The sequence below is a fragment of the Penicillium taxi genome (genome assembly GCF_028828555.1).
Source record: "Penicillium taxi strain IBT 34144 chromosome Unknown utg000003l_segment0_segment0, whole genome shotgun sequence".
NCBI lineage: Eukaryota > Fungi > Ascomycota > Eurotiomycetes > Eurotiales > Aspergillaceae > Penicillium > Penicillium taxi.
The window spans coordinates 3,637,665-3,665,512 of NW_026643205.1; the positions used below are offsets into that span (position 1 = coordinate 3,637,665).

The window sequence follows — 27,848 nt, forward strand, 5'->3', positions numbered from 1 at the left end:
TGGACTGCCAAAGCTTCAGCCACATCACCAAAGGAACTCTGATGTGACACTTGGAATTGCAACCTTAGAACAGCCAAGGTGGTATCCAGCCTTACCTAGGTGGAAAGACACTGAGAAGTCCATAATATCAAGCTGTACATGCCAGAAATAATGGAAGGTATAAACAATACATGCAAACGTAAAATGATAACATTGTCAGGACGCATCTAAGGACTAATGGCGCCAATGCTGTGATAGTTAGTCTACCCGCGGCCACAAGGGCCATCAAGCAATAAAAAAGGAGACGAATGATAAAGAAAAGATATATTAGGAAGTCAAAGGAGACAGTACTTATAGGTCCGGATACGCTAGTCATGGCTACGCATGTCACGGGATGGAGGTCAAGACCCAAGGACGATAAGGTAGCAGTCTATGGATGTTCATAAGGTACAGACTTGCCGTAGCTTGTAGAGAGGCCTAAATGAGACAGCCATGGAAGTTTATGGATCAGCTATCTAGTCTAGCTGGGCAGCAGACAAGATATCCTGTCCCCGGAGACCCATCTTCCAACCATTGATGATCTGATTATTCAACCTTGGAATTGTGACGACCGAGGTATTCTCTTGATGAAAAGCTATTGTCCGGAAGAAGTGATTATCAATCAGATCTCAGATTTGATAGCCCAGAGACTTGTACATTATACCAATCTTAGAAGCTATTTGCATATGAAACTGCCGAATGTGGACTATCCACCCGCACCATGGGTGAGGTAAGTATCACTCCAGGCCTCTTCCTTCGTCATTATCGAGACTGGAGCTATGGCTGTGGCTGTGGTTGACTGCTGAGACTGGGCTCGTGCTTTTAGATCACTTTCACGGTTATAGTCTGTGAGGCAGTCTCTTGTACCTAGGCTCTAGCCCTGGAGGTACCTAGCTATTTGATTGCAGTCTCATTCATTGAATACATTGATTGGTATCTCGTCATGAAATGGAAGTTGGTACTCGAATCCCCCGAGGACTAGCGTGACCCAGAGCAGCTAGTATGTCCATCGCTTGCTTTATTTGGGGCAATTGGTAATGAGGAGCACTGACAAATGTTCAATTATTCTATGATACATTCAACAGTATGGATGAAAGGTGTGGAGTGATATAATCCTAGCATCGACAGCATCCCATTGAAAGACAAGAGGGTGAAGTTGAGGGCTCAACCTACTGGACAATCAATCTGAAGTATTTTCAGACAAGAACCTTGGAAATATCAAATTCGTATCTGGCATTCTCAAGTAGCACCACATGCATGATGACAAAATACTTTGAAATAAGTGTTTCCTGGCCTTTTGAGATGCCCAGGCGCTTCTCCCTTTAGTATTGATACAGGGGCATCGTTTTACTACGTTATTGATCAAGAATACAAAGAATCATCCTTTGAGACATCTCTACTGACTAGGCTCCTAGTTCTAGCAACGTTACAACTTACTTGAAGTTACTCCCAAGTCTAGCTAAAACCTGCCAGAGAGGTACACTTGAGCTATCTATAGATCTAGTGTCCTCCACTCCACCAGATTAACATAAACTAGTGTCAACCTTCCTCTCCACCTGGCCCGTGCGCCAAATCTACCTCCAACCTCCCAAAAAACCCCAAATCCACCAGGCGCCCCAGCGCTCTCCAAATGACCAATCTAACCGACTCGCGCTGGGCGCCGGGTGGAAGCTACGATGGCAAGCACAACTCTCAAGGCCAAAACAATAGCGGCACAATCAACGGGTCATTCATGCGCCGACCCCGCTCCGAAAATCAAATACGAACAACGCCCACCAACAACATAAACAGCACCACAGGACTCCTCCCACCCTCTGAAGAACTAGCCCGCTTCGAAAAGATCGTCGCCCGTCTAAAATGGAAACTTCCCTTCTTAGCCGAAGGCTACAGACTCGCTAAAATGGCCGTAGGCTCAGGAAGCGAGCTTGAAGAAATGATGTTCAAGATTGATTTCTACGAATACTACGCGCTGCTCGAACGGGCTATTGTACATTTACTAGCAGTTTTCAACATCACCGTTTCGTCTTCTGCGCACCAGTCATCATCTACAGGCGTGCGCGTGATCGGCGCCGCCATGCCCCGACCACCACCTCCAACAGGCCATCGATACCACGCCAATGTCCTCCAGGCGCTAGAGGACGAGTCGTCACCGCTAACGCCTGTGCTAGGGAGCGGACATGTGTTCGAATTACTGCGGCAAGCGAAGGATTTGCGGAATCGGTGGAAGACGGCTGATTTGAGTCGAGAGGAGAGGGAGCGGGATCCGTTTGAGCGAAGGGAGGTGCCGGATTTGGCGGCGTTTGATTTTGATGAGATTTTAGGTGGCATTTTTCACGGGCTTGATGAGGGGTATGCCAGGGCTAGATATCATGCTGATCTTTGTAGGAAGCCTGGGGATACGGCGGATGAAGGTGGAGTTGGGGATGGAGGGTGGGGATTTATAGTTGATGCTATGGATTGGGAGGCTGTTTGATTTCTAACGTTGTGGGGTTTGTTGCATTTTTGGCGTTGATATGTATGTACTTTATTTTTGAAAGTTACGACTCGGTTCGCATAGCATGGATATCTAGGTTGGTTTTATCCATGAGAAATGTTAAATCATTGAATGAAGCCATTTGAACTGAAAGCGGCCTTGCTGGATTACCTACTTATATAGGTAGCAGCTGGGCTTCTAGCCATAAGGATTTTCATTACAACTCCATGATACAGGGTTATTTGCAGACAAATTGATTCATATCCATAATAGAAATAGAAAACAAGAAAGCAGAAAGAAAACAATCCAGACTTTCCCTAAACATCATGTTTTTCCAGTGATGGAGCCTCTAAATTCCCAGCCGGAACCATAAGTAAACCCACAAGTAAACCCACATAAAGACACCGAGGAGACCATAGATTGAAACAGGAAGAGAGAAAAACGCAAACCAAGGGGGATATGGGAGAAGGTAAGGGGAAAGGGGATGGGGTTCATATGGGAACAATAAATAAATCTGGTGTGGGAACTGGGAGTAGCTGTACTGTCGGGACTGAGATCGATATACACAAGGTAATGTGGGATATTAGCCTTAGCATTGATCTTGAACCTTCGACTGTGACTCTGCGAAGCCAGAACAAGTCTGGAGAGCCCGTTAGAATCATGTCAAGCCCTAGATCATGATGCTGAGACCTGTTGAAAAAAAAAAAAAAAGCCATCTTTCAAGGCCCGGAGCCAGCCGTAACAGGTTCGTTGGATATACGTCAGACATAGGTGAAAAGACGAAGAGGAATTCGTTACAGCATAAGCTAGAAATAGGCATCAGAGATAAGGTAGTGGTATGAAAAAAGGGGAGGTAAAAAACAGAGATGAGAAGAGAAGTGAAGAGAAGATAGGGGACACCATACATCGCTTGCTAGTGATAAAAAAGGTCCGGGAAACGTCCATCCATAAATCCGTAACAGTGAAAAGAAAGAACAAATGAAAATCAAAACCAAACCCCTACCGACTGTGCCGAGACTAACTCCTGTTTGCGATGTCGTGTCGGGAGGTACGAGGCGTCGAGTTTTTAGCCTTCATCATCCGACGCGTCGGCGGAGTCTTGCTCACTAGCGTCAGCACTCGCGCTCATCTTGGTCTTTTTCAAACTCTGGTCTTCATGGACCTCACTTGATTTCCGCTTCCTTGCGTTGATCTCCTTGCTAAAATCCAGAGTCGGGTCTTCGCCGTTGGCGGCCTTCTTCTCCATAGCGGCCACTTCGTCCGCAGTCAAGAACCGACCTCCAGGACCACGGGGCCGACGCATGGCATGGTTATGTCGTGACTCGTGAAGGTAAGGTTTGCGGCCTTTGGACGTCAACCGCAACTGCTCCTCCAATTTCTGTCGGGCAACTCGGCGCTTCAGGATTCGGTGGAACTGCTTGGCGTTGACATAGAGAGGAGACTCTTCTTGGTTATTGCCAGCCACCATCTCTGGAGATGGCTGATTTTGTTGCAAAACTGTCTGGGGGCCCATTGGGGGTGCGATCGGCGGACGACCAATGTGATTCATCACCGGCTGCGCATTCTGAACGCCAGGGCTACCTCCAACATGGCTCATGCGGCGAGGAGGCATCTGTGAATTCGGCGGCATGGCAACCTGAGATCCCATCGGAGGCATCTGGCCAGAGATCTGTTGTGGCGATCGCGGGTTGCGATCCTTCATCTGAACACCTGCCATGCGCGGTGAGCCTCGCGGCTGACCCATCTGCCCACCCATGGAATCTTGGTGGAGCGGGTAGAATTGCCCGGATGCCGCAGCTGTGGCCATTGCGGCGGCCTGTGTCGGTGAGATACCGTAGGACTGTGGCATGGCAGCAGCCACGCCATAGCCTTGCGGGAAACTCATCGGCTGGTGAACGCCGCCAGGCGCATTCTGAGCGGATTGGTAGTGTTGCTGAGAAGGGACGATTGGAGAAGACTGATGGTTTGGGTGTGTCTGCTGCATAGGTGCCTGCGCATTGGTAGGCGATGTCATGGACCCTGGAGCACCAGGATTGGGTGGTGCATTTTGGTACGGACCAGACATGTGAGAGGGGGCATGAGGATGTTGGCCATGGGGCTGTTGATACTGAGTTGAGTAATCCATGATCGGGAAGTTCGCGACGCGGTACTACTGAATCTCGTTTTTCGGTGTCGAACCTATGTCAAATCACCAACCAGGTACTAGGTCAGATCACGAGTGGACAGTAATATTTTGGCAGACCGTGGGTCAATAACGACCTAAGGCGGAGTGGGGTATAGTCGAACGTTGATTCGATAAGCGGAGATTCTAGTTCTGCAGGCTCGGGGACATCCGTCAGCAAGAGTGCAGCACCGAGCGGTCACTGGGTTTGGAGGCAAATGGGGGTTATGTAACGGGAAAGCACGGGGACTCGGCGCATACCCTAACTGCAGGCACCACACTGAGGTAATGAACCAGGATGATGTTTACTTGAAGTCGTCAAATGGACTTCTTGGTCGAAAGATCTCGAACACCCGTCACTGTGGAGGGTTTGGCGCTTTTGAGCAAATCGGTCTATGCCCACTGCCGGGGGTAACTTTGGTTGGGCTGTGATGCAGCAGATCGGGAGGCAACCCCTCAGCTTGTCGGGGTAAAGCAGAGACGAGGCTGTGTAGAGATATAGAGTAGCTTCGACTGTTTTTCGAGGCTGGACAGTAGCTCTTCTACAAGTGATACTTTTTCGGAAAAACGTCAAAGCGCGGCCTCAAGGCTCCACCAATCAACACTGTGATAGTCAGCATTGTTTTTTATTCAAGATGAACTAATATCGATAAAGTCACTGCGACATTGTGACTTGGTGCGCTGTCAATTGAAATTGGGTGAGGCAACATGATTTCAGAATCGGGGGAGGGGTCATGGATAACCCGGAAACGGATTAGGCTGGCCCAAGGCAGAGGGATAAGGTGGGATGTATGCGCTGGCACGGGTATTGAGATGAAACTTACCTCTTGAGGATCGCGTGGTCTGCAATCGTTATATTGCAGAATATAATATGTGAAACAGATGCTGTTACAGCACATACACAACTTCTAGTAGATATGTTAGCTTGCGACCTTAATCAATATCAACAACAAGGGCGCGTGCAGATGAAGTCGGGTCGAAACACAGCGCGAATAAAAAGTAGGCAGCCAATCAAAGAGAATAATAGCATGGGTGATGATGAAACACAGTGCAGCCGCTTTGCATGTACCCAGGTAGGAAATAAGCCAAGTAGGGTAGCCCAAGGCGCGTGTATGTTTTTGCCACGGGCAGAGAGGCGCGACGCGACAACGTGGGATTGGAGAAAGAGTATACCTCAAGTGGGGAAGTTCAAAAGGGGTACGGAGAATGGATATTTTCCATCTGGGTCAACTTCCAATCCAAAGTAAAGAAGGGATCAGAAAGTAAACGTTGATTGGGGAAGAAGTGAGGGGGAGGATTTAAGAGGGGAAGATCGAAGGGAAATCGTGCCAACGAGAAAGCGGTAGTCCAGTGCACAACTGGGGGCCCGATCGATGTCAAGTTCTCGGGCAAACCCGCGAACCGTGCAGATTATAGTAAGGAATGGGGAATCAACAAATAGAATGAAGCAAATGGGAAAACGGGAAAATAGAGAAATAGGGAAATGGGGAAATAGGGAAATATCGAGAAAAATGGGAAATATCGAAAAGGGGAATAATAACCAGTAATTAAACAGTAGGGATGTTTCGCGTGGAATAAAGCAATGTTTACACAACAGGAATGGGAGTAGCAGCCAGAGAGCCTCAGAGAATTCAGTCCCTAATGTTAAGCACCAGACGAATAGGGACCACTAGACCATTAGGGAACAAATAGGGGAGCAATATAGGGAGCAATATAGGAATGATATAGGCAATGAAATAATTGAGACCAATAGCAATGAAAAGTAAATTGACTAACCTTGATGCCTTGCTCTAGAAGGAAGCACGGTGATTGGACTTTAGAACTGGACCAGCATAGACCTGTGCGATGGTTGGAGGGGAGAAAGAGGGTGACCAACGAGAAAGAGGCAAAGGAAAGAAAAGCGAAAAGGGGTGGGCGATGGGGCATTTTGTACCGCTTCCAACTGAGTTGACTGGCCGGTTCTATGATTGCGACGTATCAGAGTACGTAGTCTTGTAAGTGGGGGCTGTATTGTGTATTTGGTATTTATCTGCCCAACCATTGATTTGTAACTGCCACTACTGTTACTGTCCGTATCCCCATACATTCCACGTCTCTTATTCGTGCCGGTTCTGTAAATTACTGTATCGATTGTCATGTATTGTAATTCAAAATCCGGGCATCCCGGGTCATGTGTCGAGGCGGTGAGAAAACTCGTTCTCGATCTCGAGCACGGAGTAGTAATTTACTTTTTGCTATATTTAATACTATTCTGCCTCTCACCAGGTTTCTTTGCTTCTTTATTCTTTGTCATTTTCTATCAATTTGCTTCCTTCTCATTTCTACATTTTTGCTTCTTTTCTATTTTTTTTTCTTTTTTGATCGCCGGGCTTTCGGCTATTTGTCCGCTTTGGGCAATTGTCCTCCACCTTACGTCCCATTTTCATCCATGATCCATGTTCATGACATGAACCTCGTACTCATCACCGTGATACTAACTAATTTAAATAGAAAATCAAGAAATTTAAATTTAAATCCTAGTTAATCGACCTTTTAATTTCAACCGATGATAGTTCATGGAGTACAGATACTGTCACCGTATATAAATGACGCAACCAGGTCGGATATCCACGGTGATATTCTTCCGATCACCCTTGAGCTGAGGAAATTCTGCCGTATCTATCCATTATTCAATAATAGTCACTATTTACTAGTAAACACTTCCCTTACTGAGGCCCGTAGTGGAAGATCGAAGATGGTTTAACCATCTGATAACTAATCGACTTTCTTCTGTCATTTCCACGTGCTGAATCATAGGTCCGATCTCTCACCTTCCTTACAACTTCACCTACCTACCTAAATACCTAAATACCTAAATACCTAAGTACCTACCTACCTGAATAACTTACAATGATTATAGGCTTTTCATATGAAAGTCACCAGTTTTGTCAAGTACCATGTACTCTTGTATGCAAGGATTTTATGTGGCATGATTAGATACCCCATCTATATATCGTGGTTGCCAAGTCCTACCCAAAATGAAACACCCACCGATAATCCTTAGCTGTGGAAACTTGATACCCACATTCTTCATGGATGTTCCCAGCTTACGAAAAACTTGACATCAAATTCTGACATGTTGGAGATATTCAAGCGTCGAGATCTTTTCTTCAATGTACGTCCACGGCCATGTACTGCTTACCTACATTCATATACATATCATATCCTTGAATATAATCTCTTAAAATCAATCTGATATTGAATTATATAATCCATACCTAGCTCGTACATCTAGGCAATCTAATCTCTAACCAGTTATTTACTTCGTACCAAACTACCTAACGACACAGCTATTAACTAATGACCCATGAATCGCTTACCTCAGCAAGGGGTCCCGCTCCGGGGGCACCTGTGGCTTTTCATCATTTACAGGTCCATCTTGACAATCGCACTCGGCTGATGGTCTCGTTGCACCGTTGAGGCAACCGAGTCTACTACAAACAGCCTGACACCCGCGTACCCCGTGATATCCCCACCCCGCCCACCACGGAGTTTGGACGCGCTCATCAACAAATACATGACGTCTTTGTTGACATCTCTCTATTACACTTTCTCCTCAACCGAAACACACAAGAATACATCGAAACAATATTCAGATTCCTATCACCTCTCATCCTTGCGATAATACTGCCAGTCGCGCTCCTTGCGGAGTGGGCGCATCAAACGGCCCTGGTCACCGCTTGTGCGGGATCTCCCCGAAACAGTCCATTCGTGACAGTCCCCCGGTTTATGGGGTAGAGAATCAAAATGGCTCCAGGCGGCGGAGGAAACATTAAGGTGGTGGTGCGAGTGCGGCCCTTCAATAGCAGAGGTTAGATCGAACAATTCCCAAATCCCAATTCCAAGATTGCCCAGGTGGCCACTGACCGGCCAATCTCCAGAAATCGACCGCGGTGCAAAATGTATCGTCCAGATGAAAGGCAACCAGACGGTGATCATACCACCGCCTGGTATGGAGGAGAAAGCCTCAGGGCGAAAAGGTGGCAAGGGCGGCGCCGAAGGTCCCAAGACCTTCGCCTTTGACCGATCATACTGGTCCTTTGACAAATCGGACGGTAACTATGCAGGACAGGACAACCTCTTTGATGACCTGGGTGAGCCACTTCTAGAGAATGCCTTTGGTGGATACAACAATTGTATTTTTGCCTACGGTCAGACCGGTTCTGGAAAGTCTTATTCTATGATGGGATATGGAAAGGAGTATGGTGTCATTCCGCGTATTTGCCAGTCGCTATTCGAACGCATCAACGGTATACAGCAAGATAAAAACCTCAAATGCACCGTCGAGGTGTCCTACCTAGAGATTTACAACGAACGTGTACGTGATCTGCTCAACCCCTCGAACAAGGGCAACCTGAAGGTTCGAGAACATCCCTCGACCGGTCCATATGTGGAGGATTTGGCCAAATTAGTGGTCAGTTCCTTTGACGAGATTGATAATTTGATGGACGAGGGTAACAAGGCGAGAACCGTTGCCGCGACCAACATGAACGAAACCTCCAGTCGATCCCACGCGGTATTCACACTCACACTCACCCAAAAACGCCATGATGCGGAAACGTCAATGGATACAGAGAAAGTGTCGAAGATCAGTTTGGTCGATTTGGCTGGTTCCGAGCGAGCCAATTCCACCGGCGCCACTGGTGCACGACTGAAGGAAGGTGCTGAGATCAACAGATCTCTCTCAACGCTGGGTCGTGTTATTGCTGCTCTGGCTGATGTCGCAGTTGGAAAGAAGAAGAACGCGTCGATGGTTCCATATCGTGATTCCATCCTAACGTGGCTCTTGAAAGATTCTCTAGGAGGTAATTCCATGACCTCCATGATTGCCGCCATCTCTCCTGCGGATATCAACTTTGACGAAACTCTGGGCACCCTACGATATGCAGACTCCGCGAAGAGAATCAAGAACCATGCAGTTGTGAACGAAGATCCAAATGCTCGCATGATCCGCGAGTTGAAGGAGGAACTGGCACAGCTACGCTCGAAACTCGGTGGTAGTGCTGTAGCAGGTGGTGCGGCACCGGCTGAAGAATACTACCCTCCGGACACACCACTAGAAAAACAGATGGTTTCAATTCAACAGGCTGATGGTTCCATCACGAAAGTCAGCAAGGCCGAGATTGTGGAGCAGCTGAACCAAAGTGAGAAGCTGTATAAGGATCTTAACCAGACGTGGGAGGAGAAGCTACTGAAGACGGAAGAAATTCACAAGGAGCGTGAAACAGCATTGGAAGAACTTGGTATCAATATCGAGAAGGGCTTCGTCGGCCTGAGCACTCCGAAGAAGATGCCTCACTTGGTCAATCTGAGCGACGATCCCTTGCTGGCGGAGTGTTTGGTCTATAACATCAAACCAGGTACTACGACCGTGGGACATACAGACCAAGGGAGTGATATTGAGATTAGACTGAACGGATCTAAAATTCTTTCACCGCATTGTACTTTCGAAAATGTGGACAATGTTGTGACCATCGTCCCCACTGAGGGTGCTGCAGTGATGGTGAATGGTCTACGAATTGACAAACCCAAACGACTCAGGAGTGGATTTCGTATTATTCTTGGTGACTTCCATATTTTCCGTTTCAATCACCCCATGGAGGCTCGCGCTGAGCGCGTGGAACAGAGCTTACTTAGACATTCCGTCACAACAAGTCAACTTGGTTCTCCCGCCCCAAACAAACACGATCGAAATTTGAGCAAGACAGCATCTGATATTGATGAAGATTCAAGCAGAGCAGATTCACCAATGCCTTCACAGCGCGGACGTGAATCTGATTGGTTTCTTGCTCGAAGAGAGGCTGTCAGTGCGATTATCGGCCCGGATCATATTTCAAATTTGCCTGACGAAGAACTTGATGCTCTCTTTGAGGATGTCCAAAAAGCACTCGCAGTGCGCCGCGGAGTGGCAGAAAATGAGGAAGACTCGGACTCTCTCAGCTCCTTCCCTGTCCGCGAAAAGTACATGTCAAATGGAACCCTCGACAACTTCTCTTTAGATACAGCTATCACGATGCCTGGCACGCCTTTACGTGATGACGATGGGGGAAATAAATTGAACGCTGTTCAGCAGGATATGCAGCGCCAGCTGGATCGACAACGGGAAGACTTCCAAGACAAGCTCAAGATTACGGAGACTTTCTCTAGCTCGGATCCAAATGAGATTGGAACGGAAAAGCAACGCATAGAGATTGCGCTCCGGTCTGCTAAGGAGGCGTTTGAAGAGCAATTGAAGAAGCAAAAGGACGAATTCGAGTCTCAGATGCGTGACATGGGCAGGCCGATCCCTCAAATATACGAGAATGGATTTGCCAAACTGAATGATCACGAGCTAGAGATTGCTCGGACCATCTTCAGTCATTGGTCCCAACGAAGCTACGTTCGTATGGCTGAGAAGATTCTTCAGCATGCATCCCTACTCAAGGAAGCACAAGTCATGAGCCAGATCATGGACAAGAATGTCACCTTCCAATTCGCTATCGTGGATAATGGCCATAACATGGCGTCTTCGTACGATCTTGTCTTGAATGGAATCTCGGGAGACGAGGACATTGTGCTTGAGGAAGCCAAGAAACCTTGTGTCGGGGTTCGAGTGATTGACTACAAGCAATCTGTGATCCATCTTTGGTCGATTGAGAAGCTTCAGCGTCGCGTCCATTCCATGCGTCAGCTGCACCAATATATCGATCGACCTGATTACATTCAGCACTTCAAACTTGAAAATCCCTTCTCGGAACCTTGTTCGCCGCAGTACTCTCTCATCGGAGATGCTGATATCCCATTGACTGCGGTATTTGAGACGCGCGTGCAGGACTTTTCAGTTGAGATCATTTCGCCATACGCACAAAGCGTTGTTGGTATTGTGCGGTTGTCTCTAGAGCCGTCATCTGCACAGGCTCCATCATCAACCCTAAAGTTCAACGTGGTCATGCGGGACATGGTCGGGTTTGCCGAGTGGGAAGGCTCTAACGTTCACGCCCAGCTATTTATCCCCGGAATCTCCGAGGAGGGAGGTGCAACTACGACACAGATGATCAGTGGCTTTGAAGAGGGTCCCGTGCGATTTGAAAGTGTCCACAGCATGAGCCTTCCGCTTTCAAGTCCCCGGACGGCATCGCTCAAGGTCTGTGTTTACGCCCGAGTCACGTCAGTTCACATGGACAAACTGTTGAGCTGGGATGACATGTGCGATTCCGTGGAGATCGCGCCTAAAAAAAGAACCGCACCCCGAATTGCAGAATCTGAATTTTATTCGCAGGAAAGGCACGATGTCTTTGCTCGCATTCAAATTCTGGAGCTTGCTGAGTCTGGTGAATACCTTCCGGTCGAAGTCATTCAAAGTAGTAGTCTTGACGCGGGCACTTATCAACTTCACCAAGGTCTGCAGCGTCGTATCTCGATCAATATCACCTATAGTTCTACTGAGACTCTGCCATGGGATGATATCACGAATGCTCGCGTCGGATCCATACGACTGCTTGATCCATGGGGCAAGATCCCAGATCAAGATTACCAAATCCCCGATGTTCCTCTTAAGTTTGTTCAAGAACCCACGGTCAAGGAGAATGCCGATGGAACTTCTAATGTCAACATCGTCGGGCAGTGGGATTCGAGTTTGCACGGCTCTCTGCTCCTCGATCGGGTGACGGCTGAAAAGTACAAGGTGCAGGTGACTGTTCGCTGGGACCTCGTCTCCTCCCGCCTTCAGGCTCCTGTTGTGTTTGAAGTCGATCAAACGATTTCGATCCTTGGCCGTAACTACGTTCGCCAACAGTCGATGTTCAAGCAGTTCTGGAGCTCGACCCGAATCGTGCACTCTACTACATGTCTGTACTCGTTGGTCATCCGTCCTATTTCAGCTAAGCGTGCGTCAGATCTCTGGCGGATGAACACACAGAACGACTACGTCAAAGGCGAGGAGCTACTGACAGCATGGGCCCCTCGAAAAGTGTCGCTTGTTCGAGATTATATCACAGCCCGTAAGCGTCGATGTCGTGCGGCCGAGCTGCACGCTGCACGAGGAGCTCTCAGTGCTGGTAGCCTCACAGCAACTCCTACTCGTAGCAGTGCCCGATCGACACCAATGCGCAACCAAGACCTCAATGAACGCAAAACAAAACTTCTGCAGAAGTACCTTGCTCTCTGGCCGACTAAGAACGACCCGACAGAAGCAATTCTAGTCAATGGCAACACCGAACCTCCAGCCGACGGCGCCGTCTTCGCCTCCAAGCTCAACGGTGCAGACGCTAAGATGTCACTAAAGCCTCGCTTCGTGGCAACCATCCAAACCCTTCCCAAGAACCCCTCCGCCTTGAAAACAGGCTACGTTCTTACACCCGACGACACCAACAGCGTCTGGGTCCGCCGGTTCGTGGAGCTCCGCCGGCCGTATCTCCACATCTACTCGGTCCCTGAAGGAGATGAGATTAACGCCATCAACCTACGAACAGCTCGTGTCGACCATGCGCCTGACTTTGCCCGCCTCCTAGTCGGATCTGGCGCTGGTTCTGATAATTCCCTCTCTACAAAAGGACGACCAAATATCTTCGCCGTCTACGGCACCCAGAATACATTCCTCTTCGCCACACGAACCGAGGCTCAAAAGGTAGAATGGATCCTTAAGATCGACGAGAGCTACTTCAGCAACAACGCTCCTAATTCAAGTCAAGCCGATCAACGTTGATCTATTTCTACGATTGTTCTGCGTTCACGTTCACGTTCACGTTCACGCTCACGCTCATGTGGTTGACGATCTTTATTTTGAAGACTTGACAATTTTCATATTTTATTTTTGCTCCCCTTACTCCCTTTGCGACCTATTGTTGAGATACCCCTTGAATTATCAACTGGCCATGACGGACTCCTCCTATGTACATAGTGCGATATCGTTGGGACCATAGATTTTAGATTCGAGCTGATTTGAAGAGTGTTTTCCTCTACATACATTTCTTACCATCTAATACATAATAAGTATGAAAATTCCCTTTACTAGCGAGGACATGGTGTTTCTTGATTTCTCCGAAAACGCCGGAACTCTAGCCGACGTTGCCATGGAAACAATCAACTCCGCCCATCATGACAGTGGACGTGCAGCCATTTGAATGTGATAGCACGAACCAAGGTCATCATCAGAGCTTCGTCCCAGGGCTGGATCCTGGTTCAGTTGCAAAACTCCATTAATTGATGTCTAAATTCCTTCACGGAGCAATGTTTGCGCCAAAATCATTTCGCTTTTTAAGCGCAGGGGCTGTTGCATCCCTCTTCCTACTTGCACTCCTCTTCTATTCTCGCCAATCAAACTCTTCAGTAAACCGCTACATTCTAAAGACACAGAAGACACAGCCACAATGTCCCCCGACTACCCCGCAAAATAACACGTGGGAGTTCATCGTTGAGCGCGATGGCCAAAACTACGGTCTTTCCGACGAGCAATGCCGCAGCGCATTCCCGAAACTATTCGTTGAAATTGATAAGTCCACACTACTCAGAAAGGATAACCCCATTACCTTCAAAGAGCTCGATTCACAGGAGGTCGAGGACGCGATGGTGCGGGGGATTATCGATCAGGGAGAGGTTAGTTAACCCTGCCAATTGGTTGCTATCATTGGTAAATCCTAACCCTTTGTCACCTTATAGCTCTACATTGTCGAGTACGCCGCACAACCAGTAACAGCCTCCAGAGCTCGCGCCACTCTAAATGCCCTCCAACGCGCTTTAACTTCATTCCCGGACCACCACCTCCTGCCGAGCATCGAATTCATATTCACAACAGAGGACTTCGCCGATTCAGCCGGCAAAGGCCCACTATGGTCCTATTCCAAACGTGACGAGGAAAACTCAGTTTGGCTCATGCCGGACTTTGGCTACTGGGCCTGGCCAGAGGTTCAAATAGGCCCATATCAAGAAGTACGCCGGCGCATCGCGGCCATCGACTCTGGCGAAACAATGCCCGATGGAACAGTGGTTCCGGGCCTTAGCTTCAAAGATAAGAAAAAACAGCTCGTCTGGCGCGGCAGTCTCGCTACAAACCCTATCGTACGGAATAGACTGCTCGACTCTTCCCTCGGAAATAGCTGGGCTTCTGTCCGTGTTATAGACTGGGATGACGAGAACGATATCCGCTTTAACCTTCTTCCTATAGAAGATCACTGTCGCTACATGTTCGTTGCGCATACAGAAGGCCGTAGTTTCTCCGGCCGCGGGAAATACCTCCTGAACTGCCACTCCGTCATGATCTCGCACCCGTTGCAGTGGAAAGAAGCGCACCACGCTGCACTTGTTCCGTCGGGCCCGGAAGCGAATTATATCGAGGTCGACGAGGCGTTCAGTGACCTTGAGCGAAAAATCAATTTCTTGATCGATAACCCGGCTGTCGCGGAGCGGATTGCTGATAATGCTGTGAGTACGTTTCGGGATCGGTATCTTACGCCGGCTGCGGAGGCTTGTTATTGGCGCCATCTAATTAGGCAGTATGCTTCTGTTTGTAATTTTGAGCCCGTTTTGTTTTCGACTAAAGGCGGGAAGAATGTTGCGAGGGGTGTGCCATTTGAGACATGGTTGCTTACGCGGTGATGAGTTTTGCAAGTTTGGAACATTGTTGGTGTTGGTGTTGAGATACCCTTTGAATTTGTGTTTGTGTACAGTATAAAATGGACATTCTTGATTAAAACAGACTACATTTATTTATTTTAAGGTTGCTAGAAGATCATGCTAGCTATTCAATAGCTCAATACATGGTGTAATAACCTCACAGCCACTGAAGCTGATCTGCGCAGCATTTGAAATAGATTATTGAATTTTGTTTTTTGTCAACATGTAAAATCTCTTCTCCAACCTCGAATCACTGATTCAAGAATTGATGAAAAACGAATCCATAAAATGGATTCATGATGTGCCAAAGAACAAGACCCTAGAGCCGTTAGACAGCTGGTCTATACGAAGTGCAATGTAGAAACCGAATTGTGGTTAAGCCGCTTTCGTGAGCGCAGCCACCCAAACAAGGTAAGTATGAAGGGGAAAGAAAAGGACAGGAAGGAGGAGGAAAAAATTGTTTGAATAGGCAAAGGGCTCTGTCAGGTGACTTAATATGTATCAGGTTGGTCGTAATCAGAATCGGAGTACTAACCCTCTAATATCGAAAAACTACCCCCGGATAGCAGTATTCGTAGACAAAGGCAATGAGTTTGGTCAAAGCTGGGTTGGGCCTGTGGGACATTACTGTGGTGGCATTTCCGCTCACAGTACCTCTGTGTACGCTGACTATCTAATATATACGCTTTTATCAGGGGCCTATTCATACCTACCCCACAAACTGGGAAGCTTGTCTACTACACTTTGTATCCAATAGGTGGTAACTAAATATTCGCAATTCTCAACCTGGCGGACAGTAAATGTCTTATAGACCTCGGATCTATAGACTGTTGGAATGTTTGTAATTCCATCCAAAACAATCTCAGTCACTTCAGGCATACCTTTTTGCCCATCCCACTGAAATTCGATTTAAGTAAATGCTTTTTATCATTGATTCTGTTTCTCTACTGCTCTGGTCTTGCGGAAAGTGCTAGGGGCGTTTTATTGTAGTGGCTAATAATAAGGGCTACAGGTGGGCCAGAGGTCTGGTGCTTGCCGGTTTCTGGGGGTTGAGTTGGCTCTGACTGAGTTGTTGGCGGTAGTCTTAGTGCCGGAACATCTTTCAAAATGTCTTTATAGATGTCTTTAGGCCTCAGTGCCTTGTCACGCTTACATCGGTTAACCTACCAGTGGCTTTGCTACAGCAAATGACCTCCACAAAAATCATTACATCATCTATCTTGATCATAAATTCCCTCCCACCTGGATATGTCACACGCCACTTTTCAACCATGAATCGCCTTCAATCTGCAGTTGGAGACATCTAGCGCTTGCTGTAGGAGCATAAGAGCAACAACCAGTAGCTAGTTGTTCTTAGCCTCTCAGAAAAGAACATCGAGAAGCTTGAAAAGATGGTTGCCGTCTCGGTGCATGTACAAAGTATCGCTTCCAGTGAGAGAACAGCACTGGAATGATCAAAGTTGTTCCGGGCGAACCATACGAACAACTCAATGAACAACCCGTACGATCGATTTCGCAATGGATGATATAGCTACTCACTTTAAGCGGCTACTAATCTATATACACACCTATACCATATACAAGTATCCTTTATAGGCTTTAGGATTAATAAATTATCTCTTATAAGTCTCTGATTCAAACATTTACACTTACCAAATATTTATCCGAGAAGATCTATTTCGTGTAGCCTATATCCTTACATCATTTTTAAGCGAATGTTAGTCGTTCTTTCGTAAGACGAGGGGTAAGAGGGATTTTATTCTTTGGGTGTAATTTTAGAAGGCCATATCTATGTAGAATCTTCTATATAATAGCTTGAGAGGGGTTTAAATCAAGGCTTACAGAAAGGCGCCTAGCTCCAGAATGAATTATAGCGCGCTTTTAACTAAATGCAGCGTTTGGTGTATTTGCTGAAAAGGGGAGGACGTCCACTTCTAGGACGAGATTTAGTTATTTTTGGGACTTCGAAGCGGTCACGAGTATAATAGATTATCTAGCGGGAACAGCCATTAACGACCAGCTTAGAGGGCGATACACCACTTTCAAGGTTAGGGAGGATATTAGAGCGTTGATCAATAGGAAGTTTTTGATTTCTACCACGGTTTCTACTAATTTCTGTTCCAAATGGAGTCATGGTTAAATAGTATAAAAAACAAAATTCAAAAAGGTGGGTTATGGCCTACGTGACAAAATGCGCCAAAACACGGGAAGTGTCAAGACTTTCGAAGTATGTTCTGTGCTTAATTAATAACTGTTTTCATTCTCACTACATAGAAATGCTTCTAGAGGAGATGCTTCTAGAATACAAAAGAAGAGCCAAAGCGCCCGCTACTTCCGGAAGTGGGCCGTCTGATCTATTCTAAGCCCTAAGTGCGGGAGTAAATCTGAAGCCTAACTAAGCCATTATCCCCCACTTGGTAAAACCATGGTTTACTGATATGCGGAGAATCTATCGATGTAAATCAAATTTATTTTCTATTTTTCTCTCCAGGGGTAGTCAGGGTCATAGCACCGCTAGTCTCTGTTTCTTGCACGCTAATACCCCTCTTACAGGCTATATCCATGTCGACGAGATAACAATTTACAGGTACAGATGCGTCAGGTACACACGAGTCAGTTCTATAACTACTAAGACCGAAAAATGGCTATCCACTGACGTGGACGTGGTCCCGTCTCTGTTTCAGATCTCAGGAACGGCTCATGAAATCCACAGCTCTATTCCTAAATCGTAGATCTCGGTATCTCCACCAATTCTAAGTATAATTTTCTTTATGCTCTAGAATCGAGTTGTATTCACCCTTTCCCCTCGCTATATCCGTCCATATCTATCTAATGCTGATTCAAATATCTTCACCTCTTTTATGATTCTTTCGGTTATTTTCTTCGACGATAGACGTTGATAAGGTCCCAGGATTCTCTTTTACGAGGGAAGGGCCTGCTCTCGTCCAATCACTCCTGTGGAGCGGGTACCCTCGTGGCTCCGGAAGTACGGCTGTCATGCCATGCCCTGCTCTGCCGATACTAGACATGAGCGGAACAACGCATTTGGAAAAAGGACTGTGTTTTTTCCCTTTGTTGGGCCATAATGTGGTCAAGGCTGACTTCAGACTCCGGATATATGGCGGTGTAATGTTTACGTAGTGAAGTTCTGAAGTCTATAAAGATAGGAGAGTCCCGTGATGAAAAGGAGGTCAAGATATAAAAAGTAAAAAGTCTTCTGCTTTCCTTGTTGCTGCAATTGCATTTACTCTACCAGTAATCATGCGCATCTTTTCCTTCCCTCAAGCTATTACTCTAGTTTTGCTGGCTTTGCTACCGGCTGTTCTGGGCTCGCCGATTCTGCGTAAGAGGACGAAGGGCGTCTTCTTGGGTCTTAATACCGATTTTCCAGATCCCAGTTTCTTGAAAGCTGCTGATGGGGTTTGGTATGCTTTCGGCACTAATGGAAATGGACACCGTATTCAAGTTGCACGTTCTGAGGACTTTTCTTCGTGGACTTTGTTGGATATTGAGGCTCTCCCTACACTCTCGTCTTGGGAAACTGAGAATAATCACTATGCACCGGATGTGATTCTGCGAGTAAGTCTTCTGTCTACAACATTATCAATGCTTTTGCGGAGCTGTGTTGACTTGCTTTTAGGCTGATGGCAAGTATGTTATGTACTATGCTGGTGAAGCTAAAGCGAAACTTGACCACCACTGCATTGGCACTGCTGTTGCCGATCTGCCTACGGGCCCGTATGTGCCTAGGTTAGTAAAGATCTCAAATTCAAGGCTGCCGAGACAGTCATTCTATAGGAATTATTATTAATTTCAATTCCAGTGATACACCCCTCTCATGCAGACTCGATCAAGGCGGCTCTATCGACGCAGCAGGCTTTCTAGACAAAGATGGCTCTCGCTACGTCGTTTTCAAAGTAGATGGCAACAGTATTGGCCATGGAGGTGACTGCAACAATGCTGTCGATCCCCTCGTCGGCACACCAATCATGCTCCAAAAGGTCGAAGCGGACGGCATCACGCCAATCGGCGACGCAGTCCAAATCTTAGACCGTAACACTGCTGACGGCGACGGACCACTCGTCGAGGCGCCTAGTCTGCTTTTGCATGGTGATACCTACTTCCTCTTCTACTCGACACATTGCTTTACCGATTCCACCTATGATGTGCGGTATGCCACTTCTAAGAGCATTACGGGCCCTTTCACCAAGAACAATGAGGAGTTTATCAAGACTGGTGATTATGGTCTTACTTCACCTGGTGGTGGGACTGTTTGTGGTTGTGGTGATCGCATGTTGCTTCATGGTTGGTGTAATGAGGCTAAGACTGAACGCTGCATGTATGTGGCGGATCTGAATCTTAGTGGGACTGTTGCTACTATCCTTTGAGTAAGGCTCAAGGCAGTCTACATATGGTGTTGATGTGTCAGTTTCTGTTCAAGACTGACGATTAATGTTGGACGTTTCTATGTTCACGAATTTCTTTTTATTCAGAATTATACCCTTTACGCTCGTTATATGCCTATTTTGAATGAAGACAACAGACTGAGAATGAATTTAATATTAAGAAAGCTCCAAGATTATCTTTAAGTCTTGGCTAATGCGTCTCATAGTGCTTCGTCCGATGTCTAGTCATGTAAATATGCATGTCGTTAAATTTTATTTTGTGGAATGATACTCTAGGGCTTCTCCTCGAGTGCCTTCTTTTTCTCCCGTAAACCCTTCACCCAGGCTGGGACACCCTCAATAGCTTTCTCGGGTGACTCCTTGTGGTTGAGGAGGTAGCCCTGAATCTCAGCAGCGGTAAACTCACCACTGGGAACAGCATTGCCAAACGTAGTGGCGAGAGAAGCAACCTGAGACTGCCGGGCCTCGAAGCGCTCCTTTCTCTCTGCTTTCATTTCTTGCTCTTTCTTTTCTTTCTCTGCAGACTTGACTTGGGCGGGTTTCTTCGATTTACGAGGGAAATCATCGTCCATCGTCATGTACATAGACCGGAAGAGCTCCTCGGTTGCTGCCCGACTGGTGTATCCGAATACAACGCTCATGTCGACACGACCGGGACGGAGAAGGGCTGGGTCCAGCTTTTCCGGGTGGTTAGTTGTCATGACGAGGATGCGGCCTTCGCTGGCTGCCACACCGTCGATCACGTTCAATAGCCCTGATAATGTGATTCCGGTTTGTTTGTCCTCCTCAATGACAGTGGCAGGAGAATCTGTGTCCTGGACGACTACAGCATCGACGTCTTCTCCATTCTCAGAACTCTCCTCACTGTCCTTCTTCTCCTTCTCAACGGGCTTGCCACGCTGATGGGTGATTCCAGCCGTGTCAATATCCTCCAGCAAAATGATGCAGCGACGGGGGAGTTCCGAGAACAAAGAGGATAGGGCATCCTCATCCAGCTGCTTTGAGTTAAGGTTGAGCAGATAGAGCTTCAATCCCAAAAGGCCCGCAGCTGCAAAACAAAGACTCGTCTTTCCAGTTCCAGGTGGTCCATGAAGAAGGTAGCCACGACGATACGGGATTCCACGGTTAGAGTACCAGCGACGCGTGCGTGGATGCAGATATTCCTTGATGTCGTCGATGAAAGCGTTCTTCTGCGCACTGTCCAAAACGACAGTGGACAGAGGACGTGGAGCCCTAGCCATACAACGGGCCCAGTCGATACTGCCGCCGTATCTCTGCCCACGGTAGATAACAGTGCGGTTTCCGTCGCGCTCCACATAAGCCTGCTGCGCTTCGGCTAGGAGCGTTCGGAGAATTGTCGCATCGCGGCCCAGACATGAGAGATACAGCCGCTCGTTGGTCAGCAGCCAACTTCGGGCATTGTTGTTCTGTTCTACCCGCTCCACACGGAGCAAGTGGCCCTTGTACCAGAAGAAGTGGGAGCCTTGCGATGGGGTGAATCTCAGCGGCTTGTACTTGTCCCGGCTGACGACTTTGGCCCAGTAATCGTCAAAGGACTTAGAGGTGCCCTTTCCGGGCTCGTCGCTCTCATCTTCGTCTTGATTGTCCTCATCGTCACTCTCATTATTGTATGAATTCATTTTGACGCCTGCGACAAAGCGGGTTGTGTTCATACGTGGTTGTCTGGAAAACCAATACATGAGGTAGCTGAATATTTCGTCGTCCAGGCGAATTTCAGCTTTTGAGATGAAGTATTCGCTTATGAAGTCGAATACGTAGGTCATGCTATAGCGAATGGCAGCGCCGATGACGGCCAGCATTACAATAGTTTGAACATATGCTGATAAATCGATGTTGAGGTATGAGTTTAAAAAGCGAGAGATGAAGGCATACCCTGGGACTAATGTCTCCAGGAGTATAGTATCGGGGGAGGATTGATTTCCCGACATGATTGGCTATCAAGCCAATAAATTGGAGAGTAAAAAGTTTGTTGGAAAGAGAAATTGAGAAATGGGAAGAGAGATATGTAGGGGAGTGAATCGAAATTGAGAATAGCGAAACAAGAAGGTTGAAATCGAGATCTTTATGCGTTGGGGTGTTTTCAGCCTCATCAGCTGGCAGGCATCTTTCTCCACAATGTGGATCAAGCGGAAGCCTAATCGAGAGCCCTGTAGCTGCGCCTGCCTGTCTTGACTCACGCGGTGAGTCAGTGAAGACTAATGATCTACAGTAGGTGAAGTAACTAATTTACCTTATTATTGAGACAAAAAGTAGAACAGAAAGGTTAATGAAAAAAAAAAAAAAAAAAAAAAAGACTAAAAAGAAATCTCTCCCTCGGGGAATCGAACCCCGGTCTCCCGCGCTTATCGGTGTTAATGACAAGCGGAAATCATGACCACTAGACCAAGGAAGATAAGATAGTCCAGTTCCACTGGACCACTTGGTGTTGGTTGATGTAAGCGCATACATTTCATAATATATAATGTACAATTAGTTATATATATATGCCAAAATAAATAATTCATCGCGACTGCGATGATTATAGATAGTAGATAGAGCGCACTTTCCTTGCCATGGATCTATCTGTTTCCAAGGTCTTTTTGGACATCGTTTTTTTGTAGTCGTTTGAGAGTACCAGTAGATCAACAAAAGCAAAATTGGTGAAATATAAATTTAGTCAGTTATCGATTATTTAAATAACGATACCCATGCCAGTTTAGTGTTCACCCTCGCCACTTTTGATCACTGAGTATCATGTGAAATCTAGACAGCGTAATTAGCTCTATTCCTCTGTAGTTCGTTTGATTTATCCCATTACAAGTCATATAGTGGCTTTAGCCTAAAAGATCATCAAATTTATGCTCACAACAAGATCTGGATATAATCCATCATTAGACTTCAGCCCGTTACATTAAATGCTTGTAATATCCAGATAATTCCAATTTAATTCCTCTACACATTACGCCTAACCTTGAACGCCTTTGTAAAAGCGGTGGCACTGGTATAGAAAAAACGATACATAAAGCTACTTAGGTACAGAATTTCACAATAAAGACTTTTCAGCACAGTGATCCAGGTCTTTCAAAATACCTCACAGTTCATCTCTCTTCGTAGAAAATGGATACCCAACCAACTTCCAAGCTTCCTTGATCTTATCCACATGATCACCAGCATTCTCAATTGTAGCATCAGCGAAGTGCTTGAAGCCAGCATTTTTTCGAAGCTTACCGCTAGTTATAGCGCGGTACTAAATAGGACCAGCACCTTCCCATGCATATCCTCCAATCAAAGTAGCAGCAAGGTAGAAAGCGTGATTTGGAATGCTAGAGTTAATATGAACGCCACCACAATCGTCGGCATAAGGTAGATTCTTGAAATCCTTCTAGTGCTCGGGCTGAAGATCCTCCCCTACATTAGGATCATTATAAGCTGTTCTAGGGGATTTCATATCTCGAAGCGCCCTCCCTTTGACACCTTTGGCCTATATTCCCTCTCTAATAAGCCAATCGGATTGTTTAGCAGTCTGAGGAGTGTCTTGGCCCCATTGTTTGACCATAATGCCAAAAGCATCAGCAAGAGACTCATTGAGAGCACCACTCTGGAATTCATAGTCAAATGGGCTTGTATACTGCACCACACCATGGCTAAGCTCATGGTCAATGACATCAAGCTCATCTGTGAAGCCATTAAATATGACGTCATCTCCGTCGCCAAAAACCAGCCTACTACCGTCCCAGTAGGCGTTATAAAGGTCCCCAGCATGCACGAAGCCATCGAGCTCCATACCCTTATCGTCAATTGAACATCGCTGAAAAAATTTAAAATAGAAGTCGTAGGTCTTGCCAAGCCCAATGTAGCATTCATTGGCATTTTTGGTTGGATCCACCACCTCAGAGAGAAGCTCACCACCTTCCACAATCAGAGGCTTGTCATAGGGAGGAGGGCTTTTTTTGAAAACTGCGCATCATAGACGGTACGCTTGAGGTGACGTACATGCCCTGCCACTACTCGATGTTCAGTTTGTGCAAGTGTATGACGGGCCGCTTCGCGTTGTTGATCTGTGGCAGCATCACGAGCAATTGATTCAAGAATGTAAGGTGGAACAATACCTTGGGAGGTTCGTTGCTGCGCTGCTACAACACTCTGCCCATGACTTCCACGAGCATCATGCAGTTGCTTTGTTTGATCGATGGTTGATTGGCAGCGATTTATGATGTGCTGTGGTACAGTCCCTTTTTCAATTATGCCCTCCAAGACATATTTAGGGATAATGGTACATAAAGGCGCCATCTTCATGTCGTCGTAAGAATTGTTGGTAAATTGCTTTCGATAAGTTGAGAAGTAAGTAAAATGATGAATAGTGAACTATGATGGGTCACAGATCATCATACGACAATATGAACCTGGGCATACGTATCGCAATAGCTTACCACACGTACCAATTTCTTCACTACATTGTCAAGTCATTTCATCTCATGTCAAATGATCTTGATGGACCTATGGCATATGATTCCAGATCTTTTCACTCCAGTCGCCAGACCTAGGCTCTGTAATACTAAAAAGGCTGCCCAGACTCTCTTTCAGTTATGAGGTCTACCCTTATTACGCTCATAAGGTCGCCCGTAGTTGGATAGACAGGAGTCGGATTAAGAGTCGTCTTCTCAATTCTGGACACCGGAACGTGTCTCTTGGCCCAGCGCAATTCCCTGGAACTCAGATTATCTATTCTGCATGCAATTGTGCTGCTCGACTGTCGACTGAATAGACATGCTGTGCTGCCTCCTACAAGAGACAAAAGTTAGAATTCTATTTTGCCAAGACCATTTATATGTCTGTCAGGTCGTTTCAATGAAAGAAGGTTTAGAAATAGTGGTGACAGCTATTTTTCAGTGCTCCAAAGAATAGACTTGGAGATGCCATGGTTCAAAACAAACGGGCGAGAACAGCTACTTATTTGCACCTAGGTTGGGAGTCTAACAGGCAATTAGCCCAACCCGTGGTCTCAAAATTAAATGATGCTATTATGATGGACCTAGTGGAAAATAGGCATCAGTCGGACTACTTATAATTGCAGTTGGAAGAATTATAAAGCCTTTATATTTTAGGTAGTAGGCATTTTGGTTTGAAGCTGTACAAACAGTTGTGCTATCACTGCAGCGATTAGAAGATCCTATGCCTTGTTATATCTATGGATATTTTGCCCATGTAGCTTTCAGATACGAAGGTGATGAGGCTGTACTACATTCTAAGGTTCGGTGACTGGCCCTAAACTAAAAAAAAAAGACTTAACACCCGCATTTGTGCCGAACCGGGAAAGTTATTCACTATCAAATTGGTTTCAGTATGAATCTTGGCATATCTCATGCATTAAAGCTTAACATAACCAAAAGATGTGGCAATCTCGAACCGTGGATAACTTCGGGAGTAGCCTGGTTGCCGGGTAGGTAGTGAACCTTGTTTCTATATCCTCTGCTGGCTGTTTTCATCATCTCCAAAGGGATTAGCATTGATTAAGCAGACTATAAGTATTTTGTATCCTTGGGTGGGATAATTTTTGCCACATGAATGAATGGCCGGAAAGTTGTAGCCAAGTTCGGTCTACCCAAATCAACCTTGGAAGGTTCATCATCATCAAATTATAGGAAATGTTATGTCTTGATGCTATTGTATCAGATGCAGACTTATCTCTAGAGCTATTATCTCCGAATATGATGAGTAGAATGAATCATCATTCATGATCATAGTTTATCGCCTGGCCTAGAACAAATTTTGTATATTAGGGCGCAGTCATAGGTAGACTAACCATGCCCATGTGCTAGATATAAATATGACCCCATCGGTCACTGAATTCGCAAGTACAACAAATATCCAATCAAGTTAACATTTCTGATTGAAATCTGAGCAAAATGAACGATACCCATAACCTACGTATCGAGAAAGGCAACCAAGACACTTATCTTGTGGGGGAGTGTCTGGACCCACGTAGCCACCATTGGGAAACAAGCACACTGCGACTGGACGACTGCCTCGGAGATGAGAGAGGTTTGTGATGTTTTACAATTTGATTTGTTATCATTAACGTTGTAGCAGGAAAATTTAAATGGGGTGGGCGGGAGTTTACCAGGGACGCCACCAATGTTTCATTCAAAATTGAGGGTGTTAGTAACGTCCCAATTTTGCGAGCTGACTTGAGGGATGATTCATGGCATTACCTCAAGGGTGATGTGAATCTGGCGGAGAGAATTGAGAACAGAGATGGTCATCTGAGGTTCTCCTGAGCTCGGTAAGTAATCAATATAATAGCAAGTACCGCCCCGGCCCTAATTCCTTTCTAGATTATGGCACGCCTACTTTTTTGGTTAAAAAATTCCAGAAGCGAAAAAAGCTTCTAAAAGTGTTTGAAGTTTTCATTACTAAAATTTGAAGTGTTAGTTTATTATGACTTGATTATTTTTTCTTTCTCTCTAATTGGAATATTGACTCTCGTAAAATTTGGTCTCAATGATTCATATAAATAGTATTGTAATTACCATAAGCACCAAAGCTATAACACCTGGGAAACTTTGAGTTGTCTAAATCTCGTATGATATTGAAGCGAAGTCCATAGAGAAATGGATTTATATGCGATTTTAACTCTTTAAGTCTATTATACCTTCAAATATTGAAAATGAGGGGGTGAGCTGTATAAAACCATTGAATGATCCTGGAGGATGATATATAATTTTCAAGTGGTATCTAGGGATTAATTCAAATGCGCTCTTCATATTAATTTATAGCCACACTATCTTCATTTACTTAGGTATGCACATTTCTTCATCTTCTTCACGCTGCTTTCATTTGAAGATATCACTGGAAGTGGCAGATGTGGATGTTTGGGATAACCTCCCCTCCGAATATGTATCTGGCTGGTTTATTTCAATTATCTCCTTGGCAGTAGTGTATCGTCTCACCACATCTTCAATCAAAGTGTCAATTGCATCCTTAGAAAGCTTCCCATCGCCATATAGTAATAGGATTTTCTGTTCATCAATGTAATCAAGTACTTTTGTCATCTCAGAAATATTTCTCCTCAGTCGTTGCGGAAGTCCTCTCCCTTTGAGAAGAGCTAATAGCCCAGCAATAGAGGTATTGAGGGCCCCAAGAATTGTTATTGCCAGCATATGCTGGCCATCTAATGGACCGAGGGCAGTGATAGCAGCCCCTATTATCACTTGCGCAATTGTAAGCAAGTTAAATAATATGTTGAACGACTTGTATTGAGTGTTTTGGCTTCGCTTCTGAGATAAAAGTTTCTTGTGGATGCAGGTAGTTGCTGCCTCAAAAAATTGATGATTTGAGAGTTCTCGAGGGGGGCTCTTTTGAAAAGATTCAGGCATATTGAACACTGGGAAAGAATTGATTGCCTGTGGAAAATTACAAACCTGGGAATGAAATGTGGTCGGTTTATACCTAGGTATGCTACCGTCATCAAAATTCCAAGGTCATGACGATACACTGACATCAACTAACTATCTAGATATCTATAAGTGACTTATTTTCATCATCGATTTGATTTGAATTCAAGTTAAGAGGTAGGCGAGTATTGCTATAGCCATATTTTTTGACTGGCTGCATCAGCTGATCTATTTGCTGATTTTACGTGGGCATTCTTAAAGCTTAGGAGAGGAGATGCCTGCCCTTAGAAAATCTCAGTAGTATGGGAGTTAGTATAAGCTTGGTTGAGTGGCCCAATTACCAAAATCATGAAACACGGTTGAATTTACCAGAGTATACCATGGTAGTTTTACTTTATATGGAAAGCTTTCTACTTACTCAGAAACAAAGACTCATAAAGTGGCAAAATAGAGGCACTGGAACTGAAAAGAAGTATAGGATGGATGGATTGGGCAATTTTATGAATTCGAGGTTAGATGACTAGATCTTATTGAAGCCGTTACGATGCTCAATGCTCATGCGCATGCGCAAGAATTTTAGGTAGAGCCTTTAAGTACGCAACCAAATACTGTAGCTGAATCGGTGAGGCGAACCACTCATGATGGTCGGAGTTCTACATCTAGGTAGAACAAACAGAGAAGGGACCTCTAGTACGGAGCCGCTAATCCATTTACAGACTAGCGCTATATTCTCTCAATCTCGAGGTCCGCAGTTCTCCCATTGGTTC

General features: G+C 45.9%; 9 protein-coding genes across 9 annotated transcripts; 5 read left to right on the plus strand and 4 right to left on the minus strand.

Moving 5' to 3' along the window:
- Positions 1-1,648: 1,648 nt before the first annotated feature.
- N7495_004786 (uncharacterized protein) lies at positions 1,649-2,491 on the plus strand (the record flags this gene model as incomplete). The annotated part of the gene is made up of 1 exon (XM_057207437.1): positions 1,649-2,491. One exon carries the CDS (start codon positions 1,649-1,651, stop codon positions 2,489-2,491), a length of 843 nt encoding a protein of 280 aa, XP_057065117.1.
- Positions 2,492-3,557: 1,066 nt separating this feature from the next.
- On the minus strand, positions 3,558-4,616 carry hapB (CCAAT-binding transcription factor subunit HAPB; the record flags this gene model as incomplete). Its single annotated transcript, XM_057207438.1, has 1 exon — positions 3,558-4,616. One exon carries the CDS (start codon positions 4,614-4,616, stop codon positions 3,558-3,560), a length of 1,059 nt encoding a protein of 352 aa, XP_057065118.1.
- A 3,822-nt stretch (positions 4,617-8,438) lies between these two features.
- On the plus strand, positions 8,439-13,374 carry N7495_004788 (kinesin-3 motor protein uncA; the record flags this gene model as incomplete). The annotated part of the gene is made up of 2 exons (XM_057207439.1): positions 8,439-8,502; positions 8,573-13,374. 2 exons carry the CDS (start codon positions 8,439-8,441, stop codon positions 13,372-13,374), a joined length of 4,866 nt encoding a protein of 1,621 aa, XP_057065119.1.
- A 524-nt stretch (positions 13,375-13,898) lies between these two features.
- On the plus strand, positions 13,899-15,263 carry N7495_004789 (uncharacterized protein; the record flags this gene model as incomplete). The annotated part of the gene is made up of 2 exons (XM_057207440.1): positions 13,899-14,264; positions 14,328-15,263. The coding sequence occupies 2 exons, from the start codon at positions 13,899-13,901 to the stop codon at positions 15,261-15,263; spliced, it is 1,302 nt and encodes a 433-aa protein (XP_057065120.1).
- Positions 15,264-18,542: 3,279 nt separating this feature from the next.
- Positions 18,543-19,669, plus strand: N7495_004790 (glycoside hydrolase family 43 protein; the record flags this gene model as incomplete). Its single annotated transcript, XM_057207441.1, has 3 exons — positions 18,543-18,860; positions 18,922-19,031; positions 19,105-19,669. The coding sequence occupies 3 exons, from the start codon at positions 18,543-18,545 to the stop codon at positions 19,667-19,669; spliced, it is 993 nt and encodes a 330-aa protein (XP_057065121.1).
- A 290-nt stretch (positions 19,670-19,959) lies between these two features.
- N7495_004791 (BCS1 and AAA domain-containing protein) lies at positions 19,960-21,636 on the minus strand (the record flags this gene model as incomplete). Its single annotated transcript, XM_057207442.1, has 1 exon — positions 19,960-21,636. One exon carries the CDS (start codon positions 21,634-21,636, stop codon positions 19,960-19,962), a length of 1,677 nt encoding a protein of 558 aa, XP_057065122.1.
- A 1,142-nt stretch (positions 21,637-22,778) lies between these two features.
- Positions 22,779-23,135, minus strand: N7495_004792 (uncharacterized protein; the record flags this gene model as incomplete). The annotated part of the gene is given in 3 exon segments (XM_057207443.1): positions 22,779-22,917; positions 22,936-23,069; positions 23,100-23,135. 3 exon segments carry the CDS (start codon positions 23,133-23,135, stop codon positions 22,779-22,781), a joined length of 309 nt encoding a protein of 102 aa, XP_057065123.1.
- Positions 23,136-23,168: 33 nt separating this feature from the next.
- Positions 23,169-24,010, minus strand: N7495_004793 (uncharacterized protein; the record flags this gene model as incomplete). The annotated part of the gene is given in 2 exon segments (XM_057207444.1): positions 23,169-23,631; positions 23,646-24,010. Coding segments are annotated over 2 exon segments (828 nt in total), but the record flags the coding sequence as incomplete, so codon positions are not given.
- A 1,583-nt stretch (positions 24,011-25,593) lies between these two features.
- On the plus strand, positions 25,594-25,965 carry N7495_004794 (CVNH domain-containing protein; the record flags this gene model as incomplete). Its single annotated transcript, XM_057207445.1, has 2 exons — positions 25,594-25,729; positions 25,775-25,965. The coding sequence occupies 2 exons, from the start codon at positions 25,594-25,596 to the stop codon at positions 25,963-25,965; spliced, it is 327 nt and encodes a 108-aa protein (XP_057065125.1).
- Between the last annotated feature and the right edge of the window lie 1,883 nt (positions 25,966-27,848).